Genomic DNA, 15640 nt, shown 5'->3' with positions numbered 1-15640 from the left:
TGCAGGGAAATTCCAAAGAAATACCAATCGGCAATGTGCGTGGAAAATGCAGACTGTGCAGTAAAGGTTGCCAAGTTGAAGAAAGCCATCCGCGCCAGTGGGCACCACATCTATGATGGCTATCCGTGCAAGTGGGGCGGGGTTGTTGATGGCAAACCTATTGTCGCAGGATTAGAGCTGTTTGGAGCCGAAGTGCTAAACAATCTGTGGAAAGCCATTTTAGATCTGTGTTGTGATGAGGTATCTTATTCCGCAGACTGCCATTTCACAAATTCGCTTGACTCTTCATACACAAGTTTCTTTTACCAGTTTTTATGTGTTCAGGAAAAAGTTTGCTAAGTATTAGCAATAAGCAATGGATTAGGGTTATAAAATGTTTGGGAATCGGTGTCTACTCTTGATATAATTTATGCCCAATCGTGTGTATAAAAATGTAGGCCCTCTTGTGATGTAAGAAAAGAATGGTGATTTATCATGATTTACCTTAATCACATATGCTATTGGTCTGTAGACTGAGACAACTGACCAGGGAGATCAATGGGAGTGGCACCATGGCCAGCACACGGCACAGGCTGAATTCTACAGGCAGGCCTTTGTTGGACGCAGACCTCTGCTGCAGACATGTCTGAACACTATAGTGGCATGTGAGAAGGGTGCAGTCGTGTTAGCTGGGAAGCCTGGCAGTGGGAAATCTGCAGTGATGGTAAGCTAATATTAAGTGTTAAAGATCAATCAAATTTGTTGAAAGCAAATTAAGTTCAATTAACCCTCTACATTCCTATGTTTTGCAAAAAAATAGATCTCACTGAATGAATAAATGTGTTGTATGTTTCTCTTACAGTCAGAACTACTGGAACTGTACCATGGGTCAGACGCATGCAAGGCTGGATCAGATGTGATTTCACACTTTCTTGAAGCCGTTCCGGGCTCTACGGGCATTCATGCCATGCTAACCAGGCTCTGTCATGAACTGACTATTTGCGACTGGCGACAATTTGCAGACTCTACTGTGCCAGTCAAATATGAGTATGTGTTCATGTTTGTCATAACCAATGAATAAAGACTATAGTTATAAATCAACGGGGTCCATACCTGTTGGCTATTTCTAGGGTCGAGCAGTATAATCATACTCATGTTATATATATATATTTCCAAATTTCAAACAATATTTATGCCTGTGTCATAACGTAGTTCATTTCTTTATTCTAATTCATTTCTTTATTCTTATTCGATATAATGTCGACCATAATTTTGAAAATCGAAAAAACCTTTACATTGATAAGATTTTTAAAAGATCTGACTGACTTTCAGGAACCTGGTTGCTAAGTTTGGAAAGCTAATTGCTGAGACAGCACAGCAGACCTCATCACCACTAGTTGTGTTCATCGATGGCTTGGACTTACTGGATGACACCCATCAGGCCAGGAACCTACACTGGCTCCCTGACCCACTGCCAGAGGTGTGTTTTTATTAGATAATGTTAAACTGTGTGTGAGTCCATGTGTGATTAAGAAGAGTTATGAAGTGGATGGCATGTGAGATATGACATTTCTTTGATATTAGGTGAAATGTGTTGCTATATATTTTATACATATATCCATACATGTATACTATTGTTTTTGGCACATATCATATTTATCCATACTAACTGTGCAGCTATTGTGAAGGCCTGCATGCAATACAGGTGCTGTCATTTTACTCGTACGTACCAACACTTACGCTAAACTTTAATACCTTCCCTTAAAATATTATTTTTCCACAGGTGCATCTTGATAACTAATTGCATTCGTTTTACTCCATAGAATGTAGTATTCGTCGTGAGTGTGAACCTTGACTCCGACCTCCACATCGTCCTGAAGGAAAGGAGGGCACATGAGGTGATCGTCGAGCATCTCGACATCTGGGATAGAGCAAAACTCGTGCGACAGACGCTGGCTTCACACGGCAAGACTCTCGATGAATCAGCCTTCAGCAACCAGGTCTGACACATGCTCTCAGCTATTCTCTTCTTCCGGAGGCTGGAAAGTGTAGATTGGGACATTATAATGTGTAGCCAGCAAATATCTACTAGTACAGGACTTGTGTATTATGTGTGTAGCCAGCAAATAGCTACTAGTACAGGACTTGTGTACCATGTGTAGCCAGCAAATATCTACTAGTACAAGACTTGGTGTGTTGTACTACATGGTACTATTATAGAACTGGGATTATATATAGTTGTAGGACTATTTGTAGGGTATGATCTATAGAATTGACTGTGAATATAGAGTAAGCTGTCACCTCTGTTCACCTGTACAGAATGTTGTCATCGCACTATTAAAGGTCAATTATTTTCTTTACTAGATGAAGGTGTTGGTTTCCAAGAGGGAAGCTGGTCAACCACTGTTTTTGAAACTGGCCTGCGAGGAGCTAAGAGTGTTCGGCTTGTTTGCGAAAGTAAGTAAGGATAGCATTTTACTTTATTATCATTTACCGTTACTATAACTGAGGGCACTATGGCAACTATGTAACTATGGCAGCACAGTGTCTTCTTCTGGGTCTAATTAAGCCTAGCCCCTGGTCTGAAATTTAAATGCGTGTATGTACTTACATCAGGTGTCGGCCAAGCTGCGTAGTTTACCTCAGACAACCCCTAAGCTCTTGCAAGACATTCTACAGCGTTTGGAGACAGAGCACACACACGAAATGATTGCCACGACACTTCAACTTGTTTACTTTGCTCGAAATGGTATGCACGTCATGTCCCAATACATTTATCTCTATGCTATATGCAGTATATAGTATATAGAATATAACATATAGCATATATAGTATATTGCACTAAGAATCATCCTGCTATCCTTGAAGAAACATATAGCTACTGGCGCGTGCCTTGAAAGGTCCATATTTGTTCAACCTTCTTGAAACAACAATAGTATTCTGCTTACTCCTGCTGATGGAATACATTCGCCTATGCAGGGCTGTTAGAAACAGAACTACATTACCTACTGAGCTACCATTTCAATGCTGGCGAGTCACGGAACAAGTCACGGTCTAAGGATGCAGCTTGTGAGAGCAGGAATGTGTATATAAGGCCAGACCAGATGATTGCACCCGTGGTGCTTTCAAGGTTGCTACATGCTCTACATGGCTTTCTACGAGTAACAGGCACCGAAAGGTAATTGTTCAAAAACTTTACAAAACTATTCTTTTCGATCAGAATCCAGTGCTTCTGGTTATTTACTTATGGAAGTGGCCAATATGGAGGCAGGAGTGGGTATGGCAGGGGCGTAGCAGGAGCTCTTGCTACCGTTATCACAATAGAGTATAGTTTCACAGCAATACAACTGCAGATGGCGCCACAGAGCAGTGTTTTTTGTACTGCAACATCCCACCTTAGCGACCTGATTAACTATAATTACAAAATATGACTGGAGATGGTGCCACAATATAATATGCTACCTGTTTCAGGATACTGCGTTTGGCGCATGCGGCGATAGGCGCGGCAGTGAATTCACGCTACGTGAGGAGCCTCTCTGCGAACAAGAAGCAGGAGCTGCACAGGCTACTGGCTAGCATCTACCTGCAGGAGGCTGATCCAGCCAGAGATGGCTCCTGGAAGGGACTCAACAGTCGAGCCTTCACTGCGCTGCCATACCATCTTGTAAATTCAATATCACGTTTCCCTCATCAACGCGACACATCTTGTATCTTTGTGGTCGCATCCGTGATAATGGTTTGCAGACGGTAAAACCTTCGTTCAGTGTGTCTCTCTGTGGTTGCGTGTGAATTCAGCATTGTTTTTGGAGGTACCGGAATGATTTACGTAGAGGGAATCCTGGCAAACATATATCTAGTTCACGACAGCTTCAAGTTGAGATTGCAGAGCGCTGTATTTCCTCGCCAGGTTTCCCAAGCTGTTGGCCAGCATTTCCTAAGCGCGAAAACTAGCTCTTCGTCTGCTAGACAATGCTCCGTGACATTTCCGTTTCGGACCGACGATCGCGATCCCGATCTCTTGCCCACCGCGATCGCGATCTCTCGCCCGCCGCGATCGCGATCTCTCGCCCGCCGCGATCCCGATCTCTCGCCCGCCGCGATCCCGATCTCTCGCCCGCCGCGATCGCGATCTCTCGCCCGCCGCGATCGCGATCTCTCACCCGCTGCGATTACTTTCAGATGCTCGGCGGTTGCCACGTGCAGTTAGAGCGGATGCTCTGCAACCTAAACTTTCTACACAAGAAGTTCCAGCTGGGTCTTGGTGCTCAGCTCCTGCAGGACTTTGCTGCACAGGCGTCGGGGTCGCCCGCTAGTTCCAAGCAGCAGCCTGCGGAGGAGGATGGCAGTCGCGTGCAGCAGTACCAAGCGTTTGTCACTCGTCATCAGCACATCCTGTCGAGGTGAGGTCCCCCTCTATGATTGGTCGGTACCAAACCTATTGTTTGATACTGCATGAGATACCAAGGTCTAACCATAACCCTAACCCTATCCCTAACCCTAATCCCTAACCCTAACCCTAATCTTAATCCTAACCCTAACCCTAACCCTAATCCTAACCCTAACCCTGACCTCTATGATTGGTCGGTTTACAGATGCGTTCGAGAATCTTGCGATCGGTTTACGTCGGATTATTTCAGCGAATGAGTATTCACGATGAGATTCGTGATCTGTTTGCATTCACCGTCATCAGAGAATAGACATTCTTTACGTTATTTGCTCTTTGTTTCGTACTACTGTGAGGTGGCAATCATATGTTGTGTTTCTGGTAGTTGCCCGCTGTTGACGTGGCAGTACGCACTCAACGAACCGGATACGTCTCCACTTCGCGATGATCTGGGAAAGTGCGCCGGACTGTCGCCAAGTCAACGTGATGCGTACCTCATGTTGAACTGGATGAACCGACCGCAGTATGCCGATCCTTGTAGCATGACACTCACTGGCTTTCATAAGCCGATAACCTGCCTGGCAGTGTCTAGTGACGGAGTCTGTGTTGTGAGCGGTGGTACTGACTGCATTCTAAGAATCATCAATCTAACTACAGGTAAACTTCTAAATAGATTCGAAAATATTTTTGCAAATAACTGCATATGGCAGTGGGATTTTGCTTCTGCACTTACTGATGTCAATAGATTTGGTTTGGCGTTTGGCTCAAACAGATATTGTGATTACCAAATGCTCTGCCGATGCTTTCTTGCAGGCCAAGAGGAGTCCATGTTTGTTGGCCATGCACACACCATCAGTGGCGTCTGTTTTGCTGGCACTGGTGTTGTGTGCTCAGCGTCGCTGGATAATACACTGTCACTGTGGAACCTCAGTCATGGAACTAGGTAGTATAGACCGGAAAGAGAGTTTTCATTTTATCTACTGTCATGCCATTAAATCAGGAATTGCAAAGCTTCACGATATTTACTGTTACTTGCTGTATGTATATAGTACCCAGAGTGCATAATGTTCACATATGACTATTTGTTTGAATTTCTATTGATATCTCTTTATACTACTACTACTCACTATATATGTATGCACCTACTACTTGCACCGTCACTGATTAATTGGTTCCAGATCTCTAATACTAATATTTTCTATTTAAAAAACTCCATATTCAATCAGTTGTTGCTTGTTATTACCACATAACTGATTGTTCTATTCTGTCATAAAGGCTGCACGTTCTGAAGGGTCATTCACGAAGAGTGAGTGCGTGTGCTGCAGATGTAAGTGGTAAGCTGTTAGCATCTGCTGGTTGGGACTGTCAACTAAAAATCTGGGATGTGCGGCAAGGCAAACTAGTGACAACGTTTTTGGAAAAGTAAGTCTTTGGATGTTTTGTAATCACTTTCCTGCATAATCGATAATCCCTTTGTCTGAATTTTTTACTTTCTTGTAAATCTAAAATAATGGAGTAATAAGACCCAAAAATAGGCCTGAATGAGTTTCAGTGAGAGGAAACTTTATCATTTTTTATACGCAATTTAATCAAATATTTTCTGTGTCATTTTAATATAAACGTGTAGAACTAACTACTTATTGTATCTGTCACGCCTTCATAACAACAGGAGACCCATCAATGCCGTCGCTTTCCATCCTGAAGGAGATATTGTAGGAACAGCTGGCTGGAGTTCTGTCATTCAGCTGTATGACATCGTTAACCAGAAACGAATTGCAGTAAGTGTTTCACGTGAAACCTGCCAGGTGTAGAAATCTTTCATTTGCGTTGACTTTTTCTCAGACTATGGGTGTAAGTGTGCGCACATTTTATTAAAAGCACAGCTGAGTGCATTACATGCATACCAGTACTACACTATGCTATGGCATGCTACCCACATCATACCAGGGCATGCCATACCACGTCACACCATGCCATATCACACTGCACTATATCACATTTGTGAATATTAGATTAATTAACTGTGCGACAACAAAGGCTTTGGTTGCTGCTTATCCAGTAAGAGCTTTTTTGCAGGTCCTCTCATGTACTCAGTTTTTGTCTCGTCATTGTCGTCTAATAAATTTCTTTCTATTTGTAGATTGTGCGAGGACACATGGCATCTGTAAGGGCGATGACATTCTCCCCAGATGGCAAATATATGGCATCGTCTGCCTTGGATTGCAGTGTGAACCTCTGGGCAGCCAAAACTGGGACCATGGTTTGTTCAATACTTGCTGAAATGCTACTGTTTTTATCAAAAACCATACAAACTAGCAGGTATTAGTTTTATTTTTAGAAATGATTTATCTAGAGAGGTTAATTGTATGTGCCGTGATACATTCTTTTTTAAATCGAAAACCATTGATTCAAAGAAATACAAAAGGCTACATGTGCTTCCTGAATACATGCAGGTTGGCAACCTGAGTGGTCACCACTTGCCTGTGAACAGCCTACTGTTCTCGCGTGATGGGCAGCAGCTGGTCACTGTTAGCGATGACCACACAGCCAAGCTATGGTCGGGTCACATCGGAAAAGAAGTTTTGTGTTTGAAGCCACCAGTGGAGGCGAGGGACAGCCATGCTCTGTGTGTGACCTTGAACGACAGTGGTTCCAGGGTTGCAGTTGGCTATCACAATGGACATGTCCGGATCTTTTGTGTGAAAACAGGTAAAATGAAAGGGGGGAAACACTGCCAGTATTATTCGATGTGAAGGAATTGACCGTGTGACTTGCTACCCCAACATCGGGTTTCGTATACTCAAAATCGATGAATCTTAAGAATCAATGTATGGCAAGATGGACGTCAGGGGACAAAAATGGTTGGTTACAAACATCTAGTTATATATTTTTGCTATACTGAATGATACTCTCTTACTTGACTTATCACTCGCTGAATGATCATTAGGTTTACTGATGGACGATATTCACCGACATGCCTCTCCTGTGAGGTGCCTAGCTTTCCTGTCAACTGATCTGCTAGTTTCTGGCTCCGAAGATCATACAGCCAAGGTACCACCTGTAGACAATATCTCCCATGTATAGAAATCTTATAAAGTCGTCGCCCTAAGAGACCAGGTTGTTTTAAATAAGTGTTGGGAATTCTTGACCTTTAATGAGGTGACCTTTTCTGTGAGAATACTGATGTTTTAAATTGGTGTTGTTACAAAAACACTGGTTTACAATTTTGCACAATTTCCTCTGTTTATAGGTTAATCATAGACACAGAGACGTAGTAACAGAGCAGCTGTTGACTGGGCACAAGGGAGCCGTGGTAGCTGTTGCTGCAGCCGATAGTTACATTGTCACTGCATCTGAGGACTTCACTGCCTATGTCTACCCTGGTGCTAGTTCTCTCTCCACCAGTAAAGGCAAGGAGTAAGTTCTATTTGCACTGATGGATGTGCAAATTGTGATAGTATGTGATAATATTTCGTTGCTATGAATTATACATGTGAAACCTTGATGGGTGTGTCAAGTAGCGATAACTTGTGTTCTAAGTATTTCCTTTTGCTTCGCAGGTTGGCGCCTTTGTGGCATCTCTGTGAGCACACGGGCCCCGTAACATGCTGCAACCTGTCACCAGATGGCAGGCGTGTTGTGACTGGCAGTCGGGACATGTCGGTGATCATATGGGACCTCGCGGGAAGTGATCCGACAAGACCGGAACATGTGATACCTGAAGCTCATAGAGACTGGATCACATGCTGTGCATGGTCAAACGTGGGAAATTACCTGGTACAGAGCAACTTTGGACTTTTCTCAGTTTTAATGTGGCATGGCATGTGTACAGAATCGTGTGGGGAATATAAATATATTTCGTTCTTGTGTGTCTCTGCACATAAAGAGTATCTTGTTCCAAAAAATCTATTCGTAATGCATGAAAATAATATGGGTTATATATCTAAGCAATAAACGTTTGTTCATGCTTTCCGCTATTTAGATAGCACCAGATTCCACCACATTGTAGCCTAATATAGGTGCAATCAAATGGTGAAATTGGTTGCATTTTTTGTCAGAAAGCTATCATTTTTTTCATTCGTTTTCAGGTAACTGGATCTAATGATTTCACATTAAAGCTATGGGATGTTGCTGCTGTATCAGCAGAAAATGTTCCAAAGTACCATTTTACTGGTCACGAGTCTGCTATCAACGCAGTTGCTTACAAGGTAGGTATGTTGTGTACAACAGCACAGCACTGAAGCATTAGGGTATATAATTATGATATTATAATTAGCATGCTTTCTACAGAAGTAGTAATTGAAAACAGAAATTATTGTCGAGCAAACCTTATGAACAATTATGTCTTATCGTAATCCTGAGGATAAATAATCCTGTACATTGTGTATTTACAAAGCTGTTGTTCTCAGTCGGGTTGTGTCGTGTCTGCGTCACACGATGGTACAGTGAAGGTGTGGTCCCACAAGGGTGTTGAGATGACAACATTATATGGGCACAGTGAGAGGGTTAACTCTTGTGATCTCTTCGTCTTCCCAGAAAAAGCAGGTGAGCATACCAACACATTTTATCTTGTAATCAAGAGCTAATATAGCAGTAATAGTACATGTATTGTTAGCTCATTGTAATACATGTATTGTTAGCTCATTGTAATACATGTATTGTTAGCTCATTGTAATACATGTATTGTTAGCTCATTATAATACATGTATTGTTAGCTCATTGTAATACATGTATTGTTAACTCGTTGTAATACACGTGCCCCCATGCTATATCTACGCTATGCAATATCAATGATGGTCACCTTGCTCTGGAAAATCTATTTAGAGTTGTTACAGTTAACGAACCACTGTTTAATAGCAGACGTAAAGTCTGCACTATGAAACATAGCCAGGCTAGAAAACTGTGTTTCTCATTGTGGCACTGGTGTAACTCACACAGTCTCTGTGACAAAGTCCAAAAGATCCATGGACTGGGCAGCAGAAATGGAACTTAGTGATTGGAAGGAAGAATATGAAAAGAAAGATACTAAAGAAAAGCAGAGCAAACCGAAATACGAGGATGTCATCGTAGTATCAGCTGGTGATGATGGCACAGCTCGAGTGTGGCGTCCTTTAGAGGTACTGTGATTTGCCATAGTAACCAAAATTGTTTCTGCTACATGTGACTATTGACAGATGAATTCAGAGATGGAAGACTGAAGTGGCAGATGCTTTCAGATAAATAGCAGTTGGTGTGGTTTTCCACTTCTAACATCAGTTGATATTATAAGATTTACTAGAGATATATGGGTTGGTTGTATGCTACCGTCAGTACTCAGCTGCTATATTAACATGATGACCCACGTCTTTATCATAAGGGAAATGAGTTGATGACATTGGATGGCCATTCCGATCGAGTTCTAGCTGTTACTATGACGAACAAGGAAAAAATCGTGACTAGCTCTCTAGATTGCAGTGTTCGTGTGTGGCAAGCCGTTCGTGAGACTATGCAGGACCAGCATAGGTGAGCGTATTAACATATTTTCTAGAAAATATTAAGTAGAGTTCTTAGAGGTATTAGGTTTGATGTTTATGCTTAGTTTAATCGGTTTTCGTGAATTGAACAACTGTGCAAGATTGATGGTAAGAAAGGATTTAACATGTCAATTACTTTCAGCTTTGTCAACCTGCTCAAAATGTTGCTGTGCTCCTTAAAAATTTATCTACCTAATATCTTGTGAACAGGGGCATAATTTATAACCACACTAGTGAGAGAAAGCAGGAGGAATACATGTTTTCATGTTTATCATTTGTTATTTCATTTATTCATTGCTTCGAATTGACTGTGATGTGTGTTGTTGTTGTTGTTGCAGAGGTGAAGTAACATGTGTAGCTGCGTCGGGTAAATATGCAGTGACTGGTGGAAGAGATGGACTCGTAAGGCTGTGGAGTATTGCAAGTATGCAATGCATTAGCAAAGCAAAGGTAAAGAAATATCAGTCCACGTCATCTGTTAATGATCCTTTAGTTATGTAAATAATATTATCAGGTGTGCATATTTCATATGTAGTAATTAATGATATAATGAAATGTAGAAGTGCATTTGAAGATCTTATGAAGTTAATTGTGCCATTACTAATTGTGTTATTTGAAGAATCTTTGGGAAATGTTATTTTTAATTGAAATTATTTTTGAAGATAGTAGCTGAGATATATACGATATAAACACTACCATCCAATTATATTTCCTTTGGACTGAAGATGTCATATAAGCTATTTGAAGCATATATATTAAATAAATATAAATATAATAAAATAACATAAAACAAAAAATGTATCTGTGCCATTAATTCTGTGGAAGGAAATGTAGTGTGCTGCAATGAGATTATTGGAAAAGCCACTCAAATTAGATATTCATGTGTTTTAGGTGAGTGAGAGAACAGTCACATCACTTTGCTTCTCTATCAAAAGTCGACTCATGATTGGATCTGCTGATGGTGTCTTAAGGGAGTTCACCATTGATAATGTCACCGACCAGCTGAGCCTCTCTCGGTGGGTTTTCACAAACCAGTGTACCCTGCCAACTTGCCCTGTCGTTTGCTGTTACTAATGTGTGATTTTCTAGGATGCATTTGATCTGCTCTCTGACTGTGAATTATTTCTCATAATGTATGAACTGGTGTGCAGTGTTTTATTTTTTCGAATCTGGGACCATTTTTCACAATTGAATGTATAATATTACCTTCTACTAAGGTAACTGTGATGGACATTTTTTTATTGCTGTAATGCAATATTTCAGGCAGCTTCACATCTTTCACACTCCAATAACAACAATTGCAACTGTGACCATGAACACAGACAAAAATCCAGCTGTCATCATGGTGATTGTGGCACAACAAAACGGTCAAGTGTCGTTGGTGTATGCTGATGATACCTTGATGACTTGCAGGGATTCAGAATTAATGTAGGTTATCGCTAGTCATAGTAAAGTCATCATCGTTATCATAGTATTGTCTTATATATTGTTGTCATTTTTATTGCAATAGTATCGTCTTGTATATTTTTGTCATTGTTGTTGCAATAGTATTATCTTGTATATTGCTGTCATCATTATTGTCGTAGTATTGATTTATATAACATTGTCCCTGTCCTTGTCACACTGTTTGTCTTGTACGTACAATATTGTCATTGTTGTTGTCATAGTATTGTCATTGTAATTGCCATGTATAGTCTGTAATTATGTATAGTTCTTGTAGATTCGGCAAACTCTGTACCGCCATTTATGAGCTAATGTAACGCATTATGTAATTTGGCATTACCAGGTTTGACTGTGTTCTGTGTGTTGACTCGGACAGAGATATGATCGTCTGTTCTACAGATAATGGCACAATAGCTCTATGCTATTTAAAGTCCACAGATCAGGCAAGTACCCTTCTGCAAAGAAATTTAGGTTATTGTGTGTAGAGTGATGCATAAAGTCTATTTCTTTACTGCATAGATTAGGGTGTTTTTTATGTGTTTATATTACCCTTTACTGTCGCAAGGAATATATATTTATAGAATAGATGGCCAATTACAGATATGCTTGTGGTGAAATTGTGGTTCTTCTATATTGTTAGCATCTATTCTTGAAGCTGATCTCTCAGTACATGCTTTAATCTAACCTGTCTCTTGTTTGACTAGCCTAGTCAGGATCACAATTTCTCTGTGTACGTGATCTGCTACGTTTTATCAACGTTCTACTTGCGTTACAGAAAAAACCAAAGCTAATATGGCCAGATGAAGAGAGCAACAGTGAGTCGTGGACTACCATCCAGCACCTGTCAGCAGGCAAAGAAATCTTCCAAAACTGGGTGCTGGCTTGTTGCTGTGACAGTAACAGAGGGGAAGTGTATGCTGGTGACTCGGAAGGCTATCTTACTGTCTTCCGTAGAAGTAATTCCAACGCATTGGAGAAGAACTTCTTCTCAAGGAAGGTAAGTCATGAGGGTTCTGGAAAAAAATTTCATCTCTGTGGCAAGCTTGGGCTTCTATAGCTAGAAATGCGTGTAATTGTCACACGTAATGTAATGTATATTGTGTCACGTGTATTCTATTGTCAGTCATGTATTGTAAACTTTGGTGAACTTGCATGTTCGTGTAAAGGTATGTCTATCCATAACTGCACTTTAGCGTACAAAGTGAGCTGTGCATCAATATATGTTATAAGGTTTACAATTAGTAGTACAGTTTATCTGACAATGGCTGTAATTCTGTTCCAAAGGTCCATGATGGAGCAATAACATGTATGACACTGCTACGCAGCCACTGTGCAATTGCAACCGGATCGGACGACAAAACCATCAAACTTCTCAATCTTTCAACGTGGAAGCAGGTACTGATACTGAAGTGCCTAAGCTTGCATAAATAATCTATTTATCTCTTTATACGTTAGGTGTAACCTCAGGGTACACCAATAAAGCTGAGGCTGATCACAACTATTGTATTAGCTCATGGCTCTTGAAATGGTAAATATTTTATCCAAAATATTACTTCTCCGTGTGCAGTACTCATTGCGGCCTCCCTGTTTGTGTATCAATATTCAGCATGGTCTTTTGCTTGTGCATAATTCTAATTATAAGACTGCTCCCAATGTTAGAAAACGATTGTTTTTATAATTACTGGATAATATAAATTTATTTAGTAGTTGTTGACTGTATACCAACAAAGATTTTCTGCTTTGGAAAGGGCCATATTTTATTAAGGTCTTATCAACGCTTCTTATAAAAATCACTGGAAAATAATCTTTGGGCCGAAACTCTCCAACTTGCTGCATGTAAATTAAAAGCATAATTTCACTTGTATAGGATTTATAAGTACTAGGTAAGAATATCTGCACCAGACATATATCAGATGTACCAGAATGTATGCATTTGTATACCAGATATACCAGATAGGTGCTTTGCTCCCTGTAGTAATTTAATGCTTACATCGATTTGTATTTGACATATGTGACCCGCTCCAGCATAATACGGACTAAGTCGCAAGTCATTGTTTTCAGTAATGAGCCCGCACACATGTCAATGCTGAAAATGGCCTACCAGGACAAAAATGAGATTTTTACAAAAATAAGTTTCTAAGTGCATATTTAATCCGGATATATAGGTTCAGATATCTCTAGATTATTATGGTAATTTTTAATTAAAAAAAAAAGAAACTAAATTTTTTTAAGGGCCCCTGACCGCTCATCCTCGACTGGGCCCCTTACCCGGAACGCTTTATCTCAAAAGCTGTATATTCCGAAAGAAGTCGGTTTCCGATCTTCAAATTGCTGTAGATCGGTCAATTCTTTAGATATAGCCAAATATTATATATCATTTTAAAGGTAATTAAATAATTAAATGATCTATTCAGATATGCACATAACTCAATTTGTAGAATTTCCTACTTAATCCTGGTTCTGCTGGAGCGGGTCACATATAAGGTCTCTGTCAACTATGCTAATCAAAAGAAAGGTCCAGGGAATGAAACTGCGGGAATGGTTCAATTAATTCTTCACTATCATCTGTAGCTGTTCCGTTGCTAGTCAATATTAATTCGTCAAAATTTGAGAGCTCTTCGTATGGAATAATACCTTATATGTCCACGAAACAACGTCACTGTATTGACGTTTGGACTACTTGATGTTTTCAGGTTGGGCAGTTTTATGCGAAAACCGAGGTGACAAGTCTGTGCAGCTGCAATGGAACCCTGATTGCAGGAGACAAGCAGGGGCGCACTATCTTTCTGCAGCCTGCGAAGATGACTGACATTTGAACTAGAGAAAGAAGTAAAAAATAGCATATATTGATCAGGCCAGAGACGTGCCTTATAATTATGGAACTCATATACTACGTACTAGTGCACGTTTAAAGAAGCACTGTATGGTGTGATGCACGCATACAATATATCTATATATATCTATGATTACATTTGGACTTACCTCAAGTATAATTTTAATGATTTCATCATGGAATTAAATATTTGTGTGTGCGTGCGTGCGTGCGTGCGTGCGTGCGTGCGTACGTGTGTGCATGCATACGTACGTGTGTGCGTGCGTGTGTATGTGTGTATCAAGTCATATAAACTATGATTAAATATAAGTATAATGTAGCCTGACAAAGAGACATAGAGACATGCTTTCTAGAAAGCTCGCTTTTTAAAATATATGACCTTGTTTTTATATAAAGTAAATTCTAAATTCTTAAAATTAATCTGCATTATATAACATCAAGTAATACTAAATTAGTAGTTTGCAAGGTTATGTTCACTGCTGGTTGATTAGTTCCAATAAACCAAGATCAAAGACGCTTGTAATATTTTCTGTTTAATGCTGATCAAGTATGCCAAGTATGTTTAATGTATCATTAGTAGGCTGCCTATATAATTATTTAATGAATACTATATGGTATAATGCTTTACTGTGTTATTTTTATGTTTTAAATGGAAATCTTTATGTTCACGTAATTAAAAAAACGTTATAAAACTCATTTTTGAGTGGAATGTATGGTCGGTGTAATATTGATAGTTATAGAGATTACATTTTCGTGATATGCATGTTAAATACATTACAGAGATTTAGCAGAAATTATTGTCGGAAGCATCACTGTGATCACTGAGTGTGTGGAACCTAGATGTTATAATAAATTCTTGAAAACCCAATATATGTTCATACGTACAATCGATATCGTTTTACTCTGTTATCTACGACATCCTTGGCTGACACATTGTAATTATATGAGTATAAAATACCTTCATGACTACCCACTATGTTCCAGTGAGACACCCCTTGATCATACTTTCACGTCTAACATACCTGCTTATATATGCATACATGCTTACCCATTTGGGGTTTATGCGTTCTCTCATCGGCATCTAATGTTCTTCTACTTACCTGCCTCTCATCCTTAGTCGCTATCGCGTGCGTGCGGACGTGCGTGATTGCGTACGTGAATGCGTGCGTGCATGTGTGATTGCATCCTGATTGCATGCATGCCTGAGTGCGCGATTGCATGCGTGCGTGCGTGCGTGTGTGCGTGCGTGTCATTGTGTATATGCTGCAACTCTACTCGGCTCACGATTATCTTCTTGCTCTTAGCCAGCGCAAAATTACTCGGCTAAAATCGATGTAATTAACTCTTAAAGGGAGAGTTTACTCTAGGTTCTAGGATTATTTTCAGCTAATTTAGGTTATAATTACGCTACATGAAAAGTTTCATGGTTCAATCACCATTAGAAATTTTTTTTTTTTATGTTTTAAAACTAACGACTAAAGTTTGATT

At 40.1% G+C, this 15640-nt stretch overlaps 1 protein-coding gene across 1 annotated transcript in view; it reads left to right on the top strand.

Moving 5' to 3' along the window:
* Positions 1-15020, top strand: part of LOC106810796 (telomerase protein component 1-like) — a 35414-nt gene extending 20394 nt beyond the window's left edge. The window contains exons 14-43 of the mRNA XM_014814248.1: positions 6-240; positions 512-703; positions 842-1026; positions 1312-1459; positions 1803-1979; positions 2344-2436; positions 2596-2728; positions 2959-3157; positions 3451-3643; positions 4159-4379; positions 4749-5020; positions 5177-5306; positions 5639-5785; positions 6033-6141; positions 6504-6623; positions 6817-7072; positions 7311-7414; positions 7614-7780; positions 7924-8140; positions 8452-8571; positions 8773-8908; positions 9302-9480; positions 9720-9865; positions 10215-10326; positions 10768-10892; positions 11140-11304; positions 11663-11762; positions 12095-12316; positions 12604-12714; positions 14013-15020. Of these exons, the coding sequence (XP_014669734.1) occupies positions 6-240; positions 512-703; positions 842-1026; positions 1312-1459; positions 1803-1979; positions 2344-2436; positions 2596-2728; positions 2959-3157; positions 3451-3643; positions 4159-4379; positions 4749-5020; positions 5177-5306; positions 5639-5785; positions 6033-6141; positions 6504-6623; positions 6817-7072; positions 7311-7414; positions 7614-7780; positions 7924-8140; positions 8452-8571; positions 8773-8908; positions 9302-9480; positions 9720-9865; positions 10215-10326; positions 10768-10892; positions 11140-11304; positions 11663-11762; positions 12095-12316; positions 12604-12714; positions 14013-14135 (4837 nt within the window). The 3' untranslated portion in view covers positions 14136-15020. The remainder of the gene's footprint in view (positions 1-5; positions 241-511; positions 704-841; positions 1027-1311; positions 1460-1802; positions 1980-2343; positions 2437-2595; positions 2729-2958; positions 3158-3450; positions 3644-4158; positions 4380-4748; positions 5021-5176; positions 5307-5638; positions 5786-6032; positions 6142-6503; positions 6624-6816; positions 7073-7310; positions 7415-7613; positions 7781-7923; positions 8141-8451; positions 8572-8772; positions 8909-9301; positions 9481-9719; positions 9866-10214; positions 10327-10767; positions 10893-11139; positions 11305-11662; positions 11763-12094; positions 12317-12603; positions 12715-14012) is intronic.
* Positions 15021-15640: the final 620 nt, after the last annotated feature.

The sequence above is a fragment of the Priapulus caudatus genome, unplaced genomic scaffold, assembly GCF_000485595.1.
Source record: "Priapulus caudatus unplaced genomic scaffold, Priapulus_caudatus-5.0.1 Scaffold474, whole genome shotgun sequence".
NCBI lineage: Eukaryota > Metazoa > Priapulida > Priapulimorpha > Priapulimorphida > Priapulidae > Priapulus > Priapulus caudatus.
Note: the sequence above shows the minus strand (reverse complement) of the source record. Positions and strands in the feature narration are given on the sequence as shown.